Here is a 20,132-nt window from a genome sequence, read left to right as displayed (position 1 = left end):
TAACTTAATATTTGGACCCTTTGAAAGTATTGGCACACCTACATTTTTCTACATTTTGTTATACACATGTTTATTTCTTTTGTGTGTAAAAAAAAAAGAAAGCCAAAATCAATATAAATTCAAGCAAAACTCAAAAAATGGGCTAGACTAAAAAAAAATTGGCACCCTCAAAATTTGATTTCACACCTTTTGGTAACTGAAATTAATCACTTCCTATAACCATTAACAAGCTTCTTACACATCTCAACTGAAATTTTGGACCTCTCATTTTTTACAAACTGCTGCTCCAGGTCTTTCCACAGATAATAAATGAAATTTAGAGCGTTTGCTAATTGCTGGCCACTTCAGAACTCAATCAAATCCTTACAGCAATTCTTTAAAATCTAGTAGAAAGCTTGTTTAGGATTCAAAACTAATTTTAATGTTTAGAAAAAAAAACAGTGAATAAGCAAGTGTCCTAATACTTTTGTCCATATACGGCTCTGGAAAAAAATGAAGAGAGCACTTCAGTTTCTGAATCAGTTTCTCTGATTTTGCTATTTATAGGTTTATGTTTGAGCAAAATGAACATTGTTGTTTTATTCTATAAACTACAGACAACATTTCTCCCAAATTCCATTTAGAGCATTTATTTGCAGAATATGAGAAATGGCCGAAATAACAAAAAAGATGCAAAACTTTCAGACCTCAAATAATGCAAAAAAGATGCAAAACTTTCAGACCTCAAATAATGCAAAGAAAACAAGTTCATATTCATATAAAGTTTTAAGAGTTCAGAAATCAATATTTGGTGGAATAACCCTGGTTGTTTTTTAATCACAGTTTTCATGCATTTTGGCATCATGTTCTCCTCCACCAGTCTTACACACTGCTTTTGGATAACTTTATGCTGCTTTACTCCTGGTGCAAAAAATTCAAGCAGTTCAGTTTGGTGGTTTGATGGGTTGTGATCATCCATCTTCCTCTTGATTATATTCCAGAGGTTTTCAATTTGGTATTTTTTTTCACTAATTCCAGATATAAAATTCTGCTTTTTAAAAATCAAATAGAGCTATACTAAACGTCTAGCCATGGTGCACGTCTGAGGATTCTGTATTTCACTACAGGAAGTAGTAATACCTGTAGTAATTACTCTGTGCCACGTATCCCAACACTTGTGGTGCGTGTGAGTTCCTTTGGAGAGCTGTTGTGTGTGTTGTGAGCTACTGTGGAACTGAAGGAAACTTCCTTGTAATGCGTGAGCCGATAAACACGTCCCAGGTTCTGATTAAACACTGAGCTGCAGGGCAGGTGGATTGGTGACGTGTGTGTGTGTGTGTGAGTGTGTGTAGGAGGTGTACCTGGCTGGTCTGGTAGTCTGAGGACTGTACACCCTTCACCTCCACCTGTCTGAACACTGTGGGCTCTGCGTTGGGCTGACTCAGATCATAGTGATAGATTATTCCTGTAAACACACAACACACACTATATTTAAACACACACACACATAAACATATATACATACAGACAGACTCGTGCTCAGTGCCAAGAGTCCACCAGAAAGGCAATAAGCCCCATCCAGGCATCGTCCTCTACTGTAGAGCATGGATGGATAGATGCATGGATGGATGGATGATGGATGGATGAATGGATAGATTGGATGAATTGGATAGACATTTGTCTAGATATAGAGACAGATAACTAGAATTCTAGATGGATGGATGGACATATGGATGATTGGATGGATATATGTCTAGATACTCAGGCAGACCACTAGATGGATGGATGGATAGATGGAGAGATGGATGGACAGATGAATGGATGGACATATTTTTAGATGCACAGCCAAAGAGACAAATAGATTTCTAGATGGATAAATTAATGATTGAATGAATGAATGAGATGGTGATGGATGGATGGACCTATTTCTTGATACACAGACAGAAAGACAAATATATTTGTAGCTAGATGGATGGATGGATGGATGGAAGATTGGATGGACATATGTCTAGATATACAAACAGATAACTAGAATTCTAGATGGGTGGATAAACATATTTCTAGATGCACAGACAGAGAGACAAATAGATTTCTAGATGGTTGAATGAATAAACGAGAGCTAGATAGATAGATAGATAGATAGATAGATAGATAGATAGATAGATAGATAGATAGATAGATAGATAGATAGATAGATAGATAGATAGATAGATAGAAACAGAAAGATTGAAAGACAGAAATATAGAAGGCAGACAAACAGATAGACACAAGGAAGTGAACTTAGTAAAAGTAGTCAGATGGATGGATGGATATGTATAGAAGGGGAAAACTTACCAGGCGTGGTAAAGGAAATGAACTTGTAAAAGAAGTTCAATAGATAGATAGATAGATAGATAGATAGATAAATAGTTGGATGGATGCATGGATGGATGGATATGTACAGAAGAAGAATACATACCGGGTGTGGTAAAGGAAGTGAACTTGTAGAAGAAGTCGGCGTGTTTCTTCTTGCAGCTCAGTCCCGCCACTGTGCCCACGTCCAGGGGCAGATCACGGATCCACTTCCCAGTGGAGAGCTCGTACACCTGCAGGATGTCCTTCACGTCATGCACGTAGTTCACCAGGAGGTGGCGCTGGTTCACACACTGCACGAAGCCTGGAGGGGTTTAAAATCGTGTAGTTAGGAGTTTATTTCCTGAATCAGAAATGGTGTTAGGTCTGTAATTGAGTGTTCCTGAATCCTGGTCCTGGAGGCACCCTGCCCTGCACTTTTTAATGCGTATCTCTCAGACTCCGGCTGCTGATGTTGTAGCAGCATGACCAGGGATTCGAACTGGTAAACCCTGTATCTTAGTATTATAATTAACTGGAACTACATATAGTGTTTATGTTTGTATGCAATCATATTTGATTGCATTAGATACAGAAACTGAGTTTACAGCAATAAAAGGAATATTTGTGAATTTTGTTAAATGGCAAAAAGTAAAAAGCAAACTTTGGCACAAGCCAGTATTTACACAAACACGCGTTAATGTGGTCTTGCTTCGATTTTGCTTTGTTGTTGATGTAATTAGTGACTAATCTGTTCATTTAATCTTCTAGCCAGAGGCTGGGACACAAAATTAGCTTAATACCCCTCAATTCACCTTATTCTGCCCCACCCATGTTATTGAAGTTTGTTTCTTCTGCATATAATTTACAGTCAGTTCATAATACTGTTTTTTTTTTTTTTTTTACGTGTATATGTGTATGTATGTATAAAACTGTGATTAAAAAAAAAAGAATTCAAAGTCAAACGAGCACTGGATGTTAATCTACACAGATGTATCTCCTGAAAACTGTTTATTTTGGTGAGTAAAGTGCTTCAGTTTATTTACGGTAAGCTTAGATTTCCAATATTTTGTCTAAGAATGAGTTTTGAGTAAAGTTTCTCCAGCATAAATTTGGTCACATCAACAGAAAAATGCCAACAATATTTAGTAGATTCTCTCTTTGATGATTTTTTTTAGTGAAGTTTCTCCAGCACTAAGGCTAGGTGCAGCAGCATTAGCATTAGCCTGTAAACCACAGACTGAAGAACCCTGAGTGTTCTGGTAGCTAGTTTTAACACGGCAAACATGCATACTATAGTCCGATATACTCACCTTTAAACTGCGAATGAGCTAGTGCTGTGGTTAGCGGCTAATGCTAATGCTGCTGCATCTAGCCTTACTGATTTTCACTGAAAACCCACCAAACGGAGGATCTACTAAATATTGATGTATTTTTTTTTCTGTTGGGGTGCCCAAATTCATGCACCTCCTTAATTTAGTTTAAAGAATTATTGCACACTTTGTGTAAATCATATAAACTTAATTTTAGTTCTCAAATATCAGAATGTTCTTCTGTTATATGATATATTTAACTGAAATGACTGATCTGAACAACCACTGATTTATAAAGAAAAATCATGAAAATTATCAGGGCTCCACAAACTTTTTCATACCACTGTTTATGCTTATTTAAAGTAAAAAAAAGCCAACTGCCAATTGGGTAAGCAAATTTTTTCTTAGCAAGATTTAAAAATGAGAGAAGTAAGACTTCTCGAGCAAGAAACACAAGAATTGGACAGAAGAATCAGAATAACTTTACCGCTGTTTTTTGTGCATATATTGAGTTCAAATTACATAAAAAGGTAGATAATTATTCCTAAACTAAAACAAGTAAAATAGTCTAACATGTACACAATGCTTAGTAAGACAAGAAAATAGAAAAAATATATATTTATTGCCTTAAAATTAGAAAATTTCACTTGCTAAGGTTTAGTTTTTTCTACTGCATTAGTTAGTAAGCAAACATGGCTGTTTCCTTGTCATCATGCAGAATAAGGTAGATACACCGCATTTACAAACAATGTCTATCTGCAGAGATACCTGTAAAATAAAATGATGTTGTAACATTAAAATCTTAATCTTAATCTCTGTTCCCAGATATCACGGCCGCAGTGCACGCTGGCAAAGACATTCTTGGAACGAATTTTCACGTCTGTCCTTTTTAAAAGAAGAAGAGGAGCTTTTTAGTCTTTTTTTTTCAGACCCTAACCCTTACATAAACACACCGTTTCCTCTTTTCTCTTCGTTTTGTGCAAATAAATCCAGCAAGTGAAAGTACTGAGTCAATGAAGTTGTGGGCATGTTTTCTGAGAAGAAAAATGGAGTGTCACAATCGTTTTCATAACATTCGCAAGAAACACACCAGCATTGCAAAACCAGCAGCTCTTAGTGGTCGAGCTGGTCTGCGTAGGTTCCTGCAATAAGAAAAACAAGAACCTGGAGGCCACGTTTGGGAAATGAGAGATTGCAGTAATCTTTCAGGAATAGAGAAGAGGACGGAGCGTTAAGCTAACAACCTGACCGGTACTGCGGGACCTCAGACCTGTAGACAATAATCATAGACAGCACAGTGTCCCTCAAAAGTAGGTCTAGCGCCTCTGCTGGCTGGTTGCAGTATGATGCGGTGTGGCCCATATGTTTTAATAACAGCCCCACCCTTTTTCCATCTTATTTTTCTCCTCTAAATCATCTTTCTATCTTTAGTATCCGTCAATTCTAACAGTTACTTTTCCCGTTAAAACAGAGTCGGAGTTTAGGAATATACTGTATCTACGCTGATAGGCAAAGTGGTCTGGAAGTGAGGTGTGTTCAGGTAAGTTTCTGTGGATTTTGGTTCTTGCTCATGAATATTCATACATGCAAACATATCGCCTCTGATTGGCTAACAACATTACAATGCAGTAATAAAAATATTTTACACTAATAACAGACTTTGCAATGTTGTATGTTACTTTACAGCATGTGTTATAATGCCCTGCTAAGTGCAGTTCAGCCACTGACCTAGAGTCTTAGAGTCTCTTTAAAACACAAAATCCACCGGAGATCCTATTTAAACCTTTAGTTACTCACAGAAGTGGGTAGTCCAGGTCCAGAAAGTAAAAATCCACCTCGGGGGTTTGTTGGCTGAGCCACAGCAGAGCCCACGGCCATGATTACTTAGGAGAATTAGTACATGCGTTTTATGTGTTTCGAGCTGCGCAAGGCATTTTATTTGCACCCTCACGATACCACCAAAGACACAACGACACGCCCTAAATGCAGTTGTGTGATGCATAATTTGACTGGTATGCTATAGATATACGATAAAATAGGGCCCTAAATGTGAATTCTCTCTTTTGGCAAAGAGTGCCCAAACATTTGCATAAAACTGTCCTAACACAATTACCACTTACAATAATTTGCATGTGGTTTTGATCCTGTGCTATTATTATTATTTTTTTTATTATTATTTTGCAATTAGTGTTATATCTGCTCATTTTATCTCAGAGAGAGAGGCCAGAGCAGCAAATTAGCTTTATACCCGTCTATACACTACACACTGCATTTGCATACAACGTCTATCTGTACAGATAAGCCTGTTATTAATGATTTAGCTGGAAGTGTCTGGTTAGTTTGAAGTGGATTTTGCATATTGAGGACTGAGCCACATTAAAAAATATCCTGTTTTGTAAATAGTCTAGTTAATAGTGTGTGTGTGTGTGTATGAATGTGTGTGTGTGTGTGTATAAAAGTGTGTGTGTGTGTTAATAAGCAGTGGTGCGTTTTGTTTTGTCCGTCCTTTTAAACTCTTTTCGCCTCCTGCTGAAAAGCTCCTGATCTCCTGAAGTTGAGTGAATCAATCACATCAACACTCTGATCATCTTCTCACATCAAAGCTCTGAACCTGACAAATGATCACTCCAGCCTCCAGCTATAACACACCTGTGAAGTGGAACAGTCATGGCTATTATAATGTAAAGCAAGCAAGACAAATGCAATTAACCCCTTAAAGGCTCGGTATCTCAGTCTGTATATTAGTTTGATTAATGAACTCTGTAGAAGAAAAAAGAAAAAATATATACTTACAGGATTTCTTTAGTAAATATTTAAGAATACACTGTTTATTGACTCAGGGTGGGACATAATATTGGGTACCACTTTAAAATAAGGCTGCCTTATAAAGAGTTTATAAAGGGTTTATAAAGAAATTTAGTAATTGATAATAACTTGGTTGTAAAGCCATTAAAACTCAACTAGGCAGGATTGAGATTGTGTGCTTGTGGGCTCCCCCTACAGTTGTAGAGTGTAATAAATGTTTCAGGAGGATTTTAGTTTCTCTTTCTCGTTTTCTGTCTTTCACAGAGATATTCGGTCTCTTTCCAGCTTCTGCCAGAGTGTCTGTATGTTAGTTTGTAAAGAATGAACCAGTAGTCCTTGTAGAACTGTTAGAACTAAAGGTCGGAAAGCAGGTCGCAGTTCTCGCGAGCGTTGGTGGCGGCCGCCTTGGAAAACTTACAGAGTCTGGTTTGAGCTCAGAGGAGCTCCGGCACAGACACGAGAGCACCGCTATTCCTCCTATTACACCTCAATGCAGCGCTGCAGTGAGTTTCAAGCTGTAATTTTACTTCTTTAAAAAGATCAAAAATAGAAAAGGCAACAGGCAACAGTGGCCTGGATGCTTATCTAACTTTGTCTTTTCCATCAGTCAGCATTATTATATATATATATATATATATATATATATATATATATATATATATATTAAAATAATACAGAAAGTCAGTTTAATATAATTCAACTAATGTTATATATAAGTATACACCACATTGTGATTACTGGATCAATATTCAATCTTGGTAGCTAAATTAATAAAGTTGTTAACATATATGTTAATGTTGACTGATGGAAAAAACAAAGATAAACAGTATAAATTAATGTAATTAAATCACTATTTGGCAAACAACAGGCGTGTTCAGCTGCAGTGTGGGCGGGGTCTTACCCAGAACGTCTTTGTCGTGCTGAGGGATGAGGGTGCTCCATCGCTCGCGCTCCGGCTGCTGCAGGTCGATGTTAATGACTCGGTAGCGCGGAGCGTCCAAGTTCGTACGGAAGGTGAAAACGCTGCCCTCATTGGTCACGTAGGAGTACTGCGCCTCAAACGTCTCCACCAGCTTCACCCACGGCAACAAGCCTGAACACAGCGGTTACACTCTGTAACCTGCATCTGCGCAACAGTAATACTACATCCAGTACTCCATATATACTATTACTAATATTCCATCTAATACTACATCTAATAATATTAATACTGCAACTATTGCTACTACTAATACTTCATATAATACTATAACTGATACTCCATCTAATACTACATCTAATATTATTATTGATACTACATCTATTACTACTACTAATACTACAAATAATACTACTACCAATACTACATCTAATCCTAATACTACAAACACCACTACTACTAATACTACAAATAATACATCTAATACTATTAGTAATACTACTGCTACTAATGCAACTATTACTACTACTAATACTACTAAACCTACTAATGCAATTAATACTGCTCTAATACTATTAACAATGCAATTAATACTACTGCTAATAATATTTATAATGCAAATAATTCTATAACTAATACTATTAATAATGCAACTAATACTACTACTAATATAAATAATTCACTGCTAAAACTACCCCTAATACTACTGTAAATACAACTCATACCACTGATAATACTACTGCTTACAACTGTTAATACTACACAGACTACTGCTAATACTAACATTATTACTACTAAAAGTACAGCTAATAGTACAACTAATAATGCTAATTCTAAAACTAATACAAAAATGGCTGTGACTAATAATAATAATATCATTATTACATCCACTAAGAATAATACTGATATTATCACTGGTTTCCCTAACAGTTACGTCTTCATTAAAGCCTGTTTAAGTCAGGGTTATTATGGAGGTATGTTTTAGTACATGGATTCTGCTCTTCGGTGAATTTACTGCTGTAAATGTGTCTCAGTAAATCTAATGCTGAGTGTTTTATAGTGAACTGATTTCCCAGAACACCCTGCATCCACACCTCTCTACCTGTCTGCTGCTGTTTTCCACCACGGACAAGAAACCCCCCGTACTGCACACACTCTCTCTTTCTCTTTCACTTTTACACACTCACACCACTCACACACCTTTTACACACACACACACACAATCTCCCTCTCTATCTCTCTCTATCTATCTCTACCGTTACACACCTTACAAACCGTTACAGACCATCACACACTAATTCTGCCTCTTTCTCTTTCTCTCTCTCTCTCTCTCTCTCTCTCTCTCTCTCTCTCTCTCTCTCTCTCTCTCTCTCACACACACACACACACACACACACACACACTGACCTGAAATGCCTTTGGGTAGTTGCTGTAGGTCACAGTACCACAGCTGATTGACCGGCTCACAACCTTCAGTAATACACAACACTGCATACCGCCCATCATCAGACACCTGCAGAGAGAGAGAGAGAGAGAGAGAGAGAGAGAGTGAGAGAAGCGTTACAAACAGTATTCAGTTACTTTGCAGCTGTTAAGAAATAGTGTGGTGTTGGGTTTAGAGCTGGTGTTGGGTTTAGAGCTAGTGTTGGGAATGGTGTGGTGCTTTGTTTAAGGTTCCTGTTGGGTTTTGAGTTGGTGTTAAGTTTAGAGCTGGTGTTGGGTTTAAGGCTGGTGTTGGGAATGGTGTGGTGTTGGGTTTAGAGCTGGTGTTGGGTTTAAGGCTGGTGTTGGGAATGGTGTGGTGTTGGGTTTAGAGCTGGTGTTGGGAATGGTGTGGTGCTTTATTTAAGGCTGTTGTTGGGTGTAGAGTTGGTGTTCAGTTTAAGGTTGGTTTTGGGAAAGGTGTGTTGCCTCATTTAAGGTTCCCGTTGGGTGAAGAGTTTGTGTTGAGTTTAAGGCTGGTGTTGGGTTTAGAGCTGGTGTTAGGTTTAGAGCTGGTGTTGGGAATGGTGTGGTGTTGGGTTCAGAGCTGGTGTTAGGTTTAAGACTGGAGTTGGGTTTTGAGCTGGTATTAGGTTTAGAGCTGGTGTTGAGAATGGTGTGGTGCTTTTTTAAAGTTGGTGTTGGGGTGTTAGGTGTAGAGCTGGTTTTGGAAATGGTGGGGTGTTGGGTTTAGAGCTGGTGTAAGGTTACGGCTGGTGTTGGGTTTAGAGCTGGTGTTGGGAATGGTGTGGTGTTGGGATTAGGGATGGTGTTGGGTTTAGAGCTGGTGTTGGGTTTAGAGCTAGTGTATAGCTTAAGGCTGTTGTTGGGTTTAGAGCTGGTGTTGAGTTTAAGGCTAATGTTGGGTTTAGAGTTGGTATTGGGGTGTTGGGTTTAGAGCTGGACAGATGTGGTCATGTTTTCTCACAGTGACACTGCTGTGCCATTTTGGATGGTCAGGAAATTCTGCCACCAGGATGTCCTGCGATTGGCTGGTCCCGATCACATGGTAGTAGAGTTTCTGATTGAGGTTGGTTGTGGTCTCGGTACCTAGAAAGAAAACAGAGAATAGCAGAAGATGAGAGATTAGATCACATGAATGTGCTGCAGTCACATTACCAAACCCGAGACGAGGAGGTGTGCGGTATTCTCCAGAAGACTATATATATATGTATATATATAAGAACCTTGTATCTCCAAAACAACTTCATGGCAGAAGGAAAAAAAACACCTACATTTTTAAGGGTCTTTTTTGAGCGTTTATCATGGTTTATTTATTCATTTAGCAGTAAAAAATGTTTAATACTTTAATGCCACCACAGACCTCACATGCACTCACATACCAAAAGTCATAGGACAGGAACTAGGATCATGTGCCATGACTTTTGCAATGTGCCATAAAAGAACAGGGTGAAAGGAGGATAATAATAAAGTCTACAAATAAATTGCAAAAATAAAACTACAAAAATATATTTTAGTTTCAAAAAACACTTTAGTTTCTGAATCAGTTTCTCTGATTTTGCTATTTATAGGTTGAGGGTTGAGTAAAATGAACAGTATTGTTTTATTCTATGAACTACTGACAACATTTCTCCCAAATTCCAAATAAAAATATTGTTATTAAGAGCATTAGGTTCATATTCATAAAGTTTTAACAGTTCAAAAATCAATATTTGGTGAAATAACCCAGGTTTTCATGCATCTTGGCATGTTCTCCTCCACCAGTCTTACACACTGCTTTTGGATAACTTTATGAGGGTGTTTTCAAAATAAACACCAACCCGAGATTCACTCACCATCAGCCTTTCCATCCTGTAGTGGGTAGCAGTTGTAGAATATACCCTTGGCATCATGAGTCCAGGCTAGACAGCTGAACTTCACCCTCTCCAGAACATCCGGTAGCTGAGTGAGATCATCAGCCTTCATAAATTTAACCGTCACCCAATCAGAGCCAGCGCTGCTCAGACCGTACGCAAAATACTCGCACTCCTCCGACAGACGCCCCACTATAGAGAAAGAGAGAGATAAATGAATATACTCGACCTTAATTTACAGATCTATAAGTGATTCGCCAACTGTACACCGTGCAACTTAATTTAGGATGAGTCAGTGTGTCTTTGCTATCATAACAACAGGTAAAGTACTCCTTACACGGCTAATAGTGAGCAAAAGGCATATATTAATTATTTTAATTAATGATGGGTGTGGTTACTTTTGGGTGTAATGTGAAATAAACCAATCAGCCTGTCGCTTGCTCATCATTCCCTTTAAGATTGAACAATGTTAATTTATTTTGTATTCTGTTTAATTTTGATGTAAAAGTTGGGTTTGTGCACTGCTGCGTGTCTTTGTGTGCATAAAAAAGCGAGGGTGTATCCCACATTATACTCTGCAACCCAGAGTATTGCTATATTATACTTGGCAACCGGAGTTTTAGCACATGCAGCTCAGACCGATTGCTATATTATACTCAGCAACCAAGGTTTTGGCAATAGCAACATGACATGACATACTCTGTATACTCTGTGACTCTGTTTGAAATGTTGTCAAGGTTCATTTCAGACAGTAGCGCACCTGCGTTTTTCATTGCCGAGATAGCAATACACTTCTTTTCGAGATTGGCATAGATATATCTGATAGCTCCATACTATTTAATTGACACGTGAAAACTGTGGGACTATTTGAGCGGTGTAAGATAGCAATGAGCATTACAATGCACATTGCACAAGGGGTTTTTAATGCAATCCTTTACATACATTTATATTTAAAAAAAGTTGATCCTGTTTGTGTTGGAGTAACTGTTTCTACTGTCCAGAAAAGAGGCTATAAACTTAATTCTGGACCATTGCTGTGAGGATTTGATTGCATTCATCCCCAAAAGTTCCACTGTTCCACAGAACACAGTTCCACTGCTCCACAGCTCAATGTTGGGGTTCTTAATATCCTCTAGAACACCTCATATTAGGCATATATGTTTTAATTTGTTTGCTACAGAGAATCGTCCTATTCTTTTGGCAATATTTCTGCTTCTACACTGACTACCCTACAGATATGTGTGTGTATGTGCATGTAAATGTGCACATTTATGTCAGCAATGGGTGCAACTGCTGCAAAGTAGCTGATAATGAAGCTATTATATGATATTTAAGAGTACGTACTCTTGAGAGCCACGGTTCCATCCTCTGAAAGCTTGTTTGGATCAAAGAAGACCGAAGCAGGGCTGTCCAGAGAGTCCTGAACATACAGGACATCCTGGTTCTGCAGACCCTCGTTATGAAAGTAAAAATACCTGAAAAACAAGAAGTATTCATGCACTGTAAAAAATAAAAATAAATAACATGAGACCAACTGATTATATAGTGTTTTTTAAGTTAACGCAATCTTTATTTAGCCCAAATGTTCTATTTTGAGAGTCATATCTAAGTCCTATTTTATTCAGGGGCATTAAACAAGACATGATACATGAATACATACAATGCATTATTTCATATATACATATATTTCATATTTAATTTCACAGCACATTTTTTTAAATAAAGAAAATATCTTTTACTGCCACCCTATGTTTATTATAATGCCATTGGTTAGTAAATTTCCTTGTAAAAGAAAAGTGTATTAAATATATTTTTTAAAAGTATGCTTAACATGGAAAAGTACACACTATTAAAAATTAAATATTAAATATGTACTTAAATACATACTAAATGTACTATTTTGGAACAAATTAAGTATATTTCAATTGTAATTAATCTATATTTACAGTAAATCCAACATAAAAGCCTTAAATTGTGCTTCTGAGTCCTTTTTTTGAGTCCTTCTGCGAACGTGTTTTTAAACATAATTTTTAACACACTTGAAGTATATTGTAAATGTACTACTTACAATGTATTGATGCATATATTGTGTACACTTTAATGCTAATCAAAAAAAGAGAAAACTACACTAAAAAACTACATACTAAAAGTACTATTTTTGAACAACTTATGGCAAATGAAGTATATTTCAGTTGAAATTAATCTATATTTAATTACAACATAAAAGCATTAAATTGTGCAATTCTATATAAATTAAATTAAATTTATACAGCTTCTGCAAATTTAAGCAGATTTAAGTTTTATGTTTTTAAATATTATTTTTAATACCTTTGAAGTATATTGTAAATGTACTGCTTTGTCTATTGATGCACATATTGTGTACACCTTAATGCTACTGCAAAACAAATACACTAAAGTTCACTTTAAGCAGTTTATATATATAGATATATATTTATATAAGCCTATATATATATATATATTTTCTATCAACATGACGTTTAATTTATGGCATATTACTTAAAAATACTTTTTATGGAAATACAAACAAAGTGTTTTTATTGTGTATTTTCATAAAGTATATTAAATTGAAAATTTACTTTTAGTATTCTTTAATATTTGAACATATTTTTAATGCTCTGAAGTACACTTCCTTTTCACAAGGGTATGCAGCCATTGGCAGTCGTGCAAAACTAGGCTTGTCTGTGTTTTTATATCTTGGAATCAATTCAGAGTGTATCATTAACCAAACCGATAAAAAAAAAAAATAAGGAAATGTGCAGCACTATTGTGAATCTTCTCTCCACGCTGAAGTTCACACTAAAGACGCATTTCTACCTCCGTTTTGATAAATGGATGTCTTTGATCTTTACATGATCTCTGAGACAGAACAGACAGTTTCAGTTTTAAAGTTCTCAGTTCATGTGACACGTAAAAAAGTTCCATACACAAAAAACATGTATGACCTCATGCATCATTAATTCTATATAGCAACAGAGCTTTATGTTTTTGTACGCACATATCCCTCTTCAGGTTGGGTCTTATTGTTGCCAACGTTCTGTAAAACCTGTGCGATTTCACAGATTGTATAACAGTTGCTATCAACAAACTGTTGAACAGGTTTCTCATGAAATTGATTTTTCCATCACAAAAAATAAGTTCACAGTTATCTCTGGTGTTTGCATAGCAACAGCCAAGCAGAGGGATTCGCCTGTGTCCTGGCAACCGGGATTTCCAAATCACTTAGAGAAGGGCTTCACTGTTAACTCTGACAACAAAATTATTCCTAGAAAGTACAGACAAATACCCCTAAGCTTCAACACTGCCAAATTAATCAGAACTGATACTTACAATACACTGTAGGGCTGGGCAATTAACCACAATTATTGATTTTTTGTGTTCCTGCACTGTCCCTTTAAGAAGATATTAATGCATGTGTAGTCATGGGACTCAAACCTCTCCAATCTGACCAACTGAAGCAACTTGAACCAATAGTCCAACTATTAATTTAATCATTAATCATGATATTAATTTGAGGTCATACATTGCCCAGCACTGCATTGTATCTTCTAGATGGCAAACATACTGTAATTGTCTCAAGCTCAACTGATGTATGCCGTTTTATGGCCAATTGTTGTCTTATACTTGGCAACCAAAGTGTTGGCACATGCAGCCCAGGCTAATTCCCATATTATAGAGTACAGGCCAATATATATATATATATATATATATATATATATATATATATATATATATATATATATATATATATATATGTGTGTGTGTGTGTATATTCATAGTTTTGATGCCTCTTAATGAGAGTCTACAATGTAAATTATCATTAAAAATAAGAAAACGCATTGAAAAGAGAAGGTGTGTCCAAACTTTTGGCCTGTACTGTACTTGGCAACCAGAGTTTTAGCACCGTGCAGCTCAGGCCAATTACTGTATCATACTCAACAACCGCTGTGTTGGCAAAAGCAGCTTGGACTGATTCACATATCATACTTTGCAACCGGAATGTTACTGTTTTATACTTGGCAACCAGAGTTTTAGCACATGCTGCTCAGGTCAGGTGCTGTATTATACTTTGCAACCAGAGTGTTGCTATATATTATACTTGCCAACCCAAATTTTTGCACATGCTCCAGCATATTCCAGGGGAACGTAATTTCATCACACTGTGTACCTGTACTCAGATGTAATGATAATAAAAGCCTCTTGACTTGACTTGATATTGTTGTCTTATACTCTGCACCCGAGGTTTTGGCAAAAGCGGCCCGGCCCCATATAATACTTAAGCAATACTAGGATTATACTTGGCAACCAGAGTTTTGGCACATGCAGCTCAGGGCAATTGCTGTATTATACTGGGGTGTTGGCAAAAAGTGGCTTGGCCCAATTCCCATATTATGTTCTAAAACTGGACTGTTGCTGTATTATACTTAGCAAACAAAGTTTAAGCACATGCAGCTCAGGGGGATTCTTATTGTCTTATATTCGGCAACCATGGTGTTGACACATGCAGCTCAGGTCAATTACTGTATTATACTCAGTAACCGGGGTGTTGGCAAAAGTGGCTTGGCCCATTACCCATATTATACTCTGCAACCAAAGTGTTGCTATATTAAACTTTGTAAACTGAGTTTTAGCACATGCTGCTCAGGCCGATTGCTGTATTATACTCTGTAGCCGGGGTGTTAACACATGTGGCACTCGGTTTGAATGCAAGCTGAGCATTTGGGCCAGAATTTAAACCAGAGCTGTACTGGATACCCCACACTGGGCCTGATATGCGTTAGCCCCGGTACTGGTTTGAGTCTAGTTCTGAAAAAAGCAAAAGGATTTTTGCTATCTAGGCTGAAACATTTAATAACTGCAGAGTTAGTGTGGAGTTAAGAGCTCTTGAAAGAGATGGATAATATTTTTTATGGGATTATTGTCTGTATTACCTTCTGGAAAATGTAACATAAAACCGTGTTAATAGTTACCTGCTTCCTCTCTTGTATGGGCAGCTGTATTTGGGGTAGTTGTAGAGCTCGGTGAGCCGCTGCTGGAACTGAGCCCTGACCTCACAGTTCTCCAAGAACGGCATGGTCAGCTTATTCTGCTCCTCGACAAACGCCTGCATACAAACATCACATTTCATCACATATCATCACATAACAACATTTAAAATATCTATCATTTTAGGAGTGTAATTTACTGACCTTTGTCTCCTCGCTGTCCGGATCCTCCAGCCACCAGTAAGGGTCGGGAATCTTCACCCCATTATAGTCATCCACCTGAGAGGAACAACAATGGGTTAAAAACACAAACACACATACTGTATATTCACATTCACAGTACACAAACAGATCAAGCGTAACATTATGACCATCTACTTGTTTCTACACTCATTATACCATCTTACCAGCTCCACTGATCATATAGGACAGCAGTGCTGCTGGAGATTTTAAACGGGGTGAACAGGGGAGACTAATAATAAAGTATACAGAGAAACAGATACAGGACTACAGTCTGTAATTATTATAGAACTATGTGAACTATAAATGTCCAAATATGATAAATTAAGCTGATACAATGAAGGTGATTAAAATGAGGGTGAATTGTATAAACTGTGTAGAAATGTACAGCTCAGAAAAAAAATAGAGAGCAATTCAGTTTCTGAATCAGTTTCTCTGATTTTGCTATGTATAGGTTTATGTTTGAGTGAAAATGACATATTTGTTTTTTGAAATTGACATATTGTCATTTAGAGCATTTATTAGCAAAGGAAAAAGAAAAAAATCATGAACATTCAGACCTCAAATAATGCAAAGAAAAAACAAGTTCATATTCATAAAGTTTAAAGAGTTCAGAAATCAATATTTGGTGGAATAACCCTGGTGGTTTTTAATCACAGTTTTTTCATGCATCTTGGCATCATGTTCTCCTCCACCAGTCTTACACACTGCTTTTGGGGATAACTTTATCCCTTTACACCTGGAGCATTAATTCAAGCAGTTCAGTTTGGTGGTTTGATGGCTTGTGATCATCCATCTTCCTCTTGATTATAATCCAGAGGTTTTCAATTTGATAAAATCAAAGTGACTCATCATTGTTTAAGTGTTATAAATAACTTTATTTACATAGAAACAGTTTACTGTAATTAAAGAGGGAAATTTACATGGGTGTGCAGTATCAGTTGCATATTTTTTCATGCTGAATTATTTACACTCGGTGTGTGTGTGTGTGTGTGTGTGTGTGTGGGCTTAAACACATGTAAACAAAGACCTTTCATTAGAACTGTAAAAGTGAAATAGACGCCGTGAAGTATGTGGCAGTTGGGCTTCCACTGAAGAGCTGAAGCAGCATAACACAAACAAGCCTGACCCCGACACATGACCCATCCCCAACCCCCCCACCACACACACACACACACACACACACACAAACACACACATCACACTGTTTGCATAATCATGACATACTGAGTACCATGTGTCCTACTCAATCTTTCTTTTTTGCCTTTGTGTCACGAGGGAATCTGTGTGTGTGTGTAAGAGAGAGAGAGAGAGAGAGAGAGAAAGAGAGAGAATGTGTCTTGTGCGACAAAGAGGAAGAGTCACACAAAGTGAGTGTGTGTGTGAAAGAAAAGCACACTCACCTTATTCTCATCTCGCCGTACTTCAGGGTATTTGAAGGCCATTTCTCTGTGTGTGTGTTTATGTGTGTGTGTGTGTGTGTGTGTGTGTGTGGTGGGTTTGTATTCGTCCTTTAGGTGGTCTCTCTGTGTTTGTGTGTATCAGTATCTTCTTCCACGCCCGGTGAGTCAGCTACAGTGTGTGTAAAGTGAAAGTGAAAGTCATATCCTCTTTCTTCGTGTGTGTATGTGTGTGTGTGTGTGTGTGTGTGTTTGAATGTGCTCTATGTCATTTCCACATATACAGGAAGTGATGTCACATGTGGCAGAGCAAAGAGAAGCAGCACTGAGCACTATTCGACATTGTGTGTCTGTGTGTGTGTCTGTGTGTGTGTGTGTGTGTGTGTGTGTGTGTGTGTGTGTGTGGGTGTGGGTGTGTGGGTGAACATAGAGTGAATCTGTGCCAAAACATTAAAACCATGCTGTCTGTACCGTTCTGAAATCTGCAGGATGTGTCCTAATAAAATAATAAAATGCAGTTATTACACTTATTCAAGAAATAGTGGACAAAAGTGTTGGGACACCTGCTCATTTTTTTTTTTCAAAAATCAAAATGATAAATAGTGTTTCTTCTGTATAAAGAAGGTTTTTATTAGATTTTGGAGAATGCCGTGAGAATCTGATGCATTCAATGACAAGAGCTTTAGTGAGTCCAGGTCAATCCTTCTTTTCTGAACTACATGCCCTAGAGAAGCTGTCCTCTTTTCCTAAGCATATTTTAGTATATTTAAGTATATTTACACCATATTATAATATATACTAATGAACTAAAACATCATGAACATCTTTATAAAAACTATAAGAATAATTTTTATTGTAGGAAATGTATACCCTTAATATAGCATTCTATGTCACAGATAGAATGGAGGGTTTTAATCTTATCTAAAATTGGACATGTGCTGATTGGCTGAAAAGGCATTTAATTTATTATTTCAGTGAAACCTACACAATATATTCAGAAAAAACAAATTAGGATCTGTGTTTTAGCAATCTATAATTTCTTAATTAATCATTGGTGTGTTTAATTTTGGGAGTTACTTGAAATAAACCAATCAGAGTGTCAGTTATCATTCTCTTTAAGAGGCGGGTGAGCTCTGACTTTGGCGTCTCAGCAGAGACAGATACTGACCTGCTCGTTAATGCTGTGAAGATACACCAGCAGTTCATTTTAGGGAACAGAAATGATATTTTTGTGTATTCTGTTTATTGATGATGTAAAAGCTTTGATTTGCTGTAGGAGCTGCAGGAGTCCATGTGTGTGTAAGGAGTGGGGGTGTACGCTTCCTGACTGTTGTCAGGGTTTAAATCAGTCAGTGGAGCACCTGTGTTTTTCATTGCCAAAATAGCAACACGCCAGAAATTTACCTAAACCCACCTCACCTTCCAACATAAGATTTGGAACAAAAAAATTACTATTTGGAAATGTGAAACTAGTGAATATTCAAAATGTTTATATTGTATACTGTTCATATTACTGAAATCAAACTTTAAAAAATATTACCTTTATATAAAACACTTTAAATTAACATGTCGAATGAGCAAAAGGGAGAGAGAGAGAGAGAGAGAGAGAGAGAGAGAGAGAGAGAGAGAGAGACAGAGAAAGAGACAGAGAGGGAGGGAAAGAGAAAGAGAGAGAAACAGAGAGGCTGAGAGGGAGGGAAAGAGAAAGAGAAACATAGAGATACAGAGAGGGAGACAGAGAGGGAGACAGAGAGAGGCAGAGAAGGAAAAAGAAACAGAGATAGACAGAGAGGGAGACAGAGAGGGAGGGAAAGAGAAACAGAGAGAGACAGAAAGATACAGAGAGGGAGACACAGAGAGAGGCTGAGAAGGAAAGAGAAAGAGAGAGAGACAGAGAGGGAGACAGAGAGGGAGGTAAAGAGAAACAGAGAGAGACAGAGAGATACAGAGAGACAGAGAGAAAAAGAGACAGAGAGGGAGGGAAAGAGAAAGAGAGAGACAGAGAGAGAGAGAGACAGAACGAGAACAAGAGACAGAGAGGGAGGGAAAGAGAAAGAGAAACATAGAAAGACAGAGAGATACAGAGAAAGAAAAAGAGACAGAGAGTAAGGGAAAGAGAGAAACAGAGAGAGACAGAGAGATACAGAGAAGGAGAGTGAGAGGGAGCGAGAGAGAGAAAAAGCGACAGAGAGATACAGAGAGAGAGACAGAAAGAGATAAAGAGATACAGAGAGGGAAAGAGTGAGAGGGATAGAGAGGATGTAAGGAGGGTAATTAGACAGTAAGGAATGCCTGGTGTCTCACTCTGCAGGTAGTGCGTGTTGTGGGCACCGTGTCGTGTGTCGGCGGCGCGTGTGATGGGAGGTGTCTCTCTAGTGTCAGTCAGGGCTTGAGGCAATGCTTTGATGTGTGTGAGACCACAGGAACATCACACACACACACACACACTTCATTAGTCTGATTACAGTGTTACACACACACTAATTCCACTGTTCTTATGACTTCTTTTGAAAACTGTTTCCTTTAAGGAACGTATTTAGTAGATCGTAATTGAGGTTCTTGTTACAAGAAAGTTCACATTAAATACTTTTAAACTGTTCTCAATTGTTTCAGAAATGTAGAATATGGAACCAGACACACATTTTATCACGGTTAAAAGGAATCACTGGATATCTGAGTCTAATTTCTAGTTTAATCTAAGATAGAAATATGATTTGAGCATCATTTTTGGATCTACATTTATATTACACCCTGTGCAAGGCGCATTGTGATGCTCATTGCTATCTTAAAACCCACAAATAGTCTATTTTCACATCTTCTGCCTGCATTATTTAAATAGCAACAGT

General features: G+C 37.4%; 1 protein-coding gene across 1 annotated transcript in view; it reads right to left on the bottom strand.

Annotated features, from left to right (window-relative positions):
- Positions 1-17,533, bottom strand: part of LOC103043612 (prolyl endopeptidase) — a 27,809-nt gene extending 10,276 nt beyond the window's left edge. Inside the window, exons 1-10 of the mRNA XM_022676127.2 lie at positions 17,290-17,533; positions 15,851-15,925; positions 15,632-15,765; positions 11,988-12,118; positions 10,626-10,835; positions 9,758-9,879; positions 8,755-8,860; positions 7,330-7,521; positions 2,438-2,635; positions 1,341-1,444 (exon numbers count right to left, since the gene is read on the bottom strand). Of these exons, the coding sequence (XP_022531848.1) occupies positions 1,341-1,444; positions 2,438-2,635; positions 7,330-7,521; positions 8,755-8,860; positions 9,758-9,879; positions 10,626-10,835; positions 11,988-12,118; positions 15,632-15,765; positions 15,851-15,925; positions 17,290-17,331 (1,314 nt within the window). The 5' untranslated portion in view covers positions 17,332-17,533. The remainder of the gene's footprint in view (positions 1-1,340; positions 1,445-2,437; positions 2,636-7,329; positions 7,522-8,754; positions 8,861-9,757; positions 9,880-10,625; positions 10,836-11,987; positions 12,119-15,631; positions 15,766-15,850; positions 15,926-17,289) is intronic.
- Positions 17,534-20,132: the final 2,599 nt, after the last annotated feature.

This window comes from Astyanax mexicanus, chromosome 19 (assembly GCF_023375975.1).
Source record: "Astyanax mexicanus isolate ESR-SI-001 chromosome 19, AstMex3_surface, whole genome shotgun sequence".
Lineage (NCBI taxonomy): Eukaryota > Metazoa > Chordata > Actinopteri > Characiformes > Acestrorhamphidae > Astyanax > Astyanax mexicanus.
Note: the sequence above shows the minus strand (reverse complement) of the source record. Positions and strands in the feature narration are given on the sequence as shown.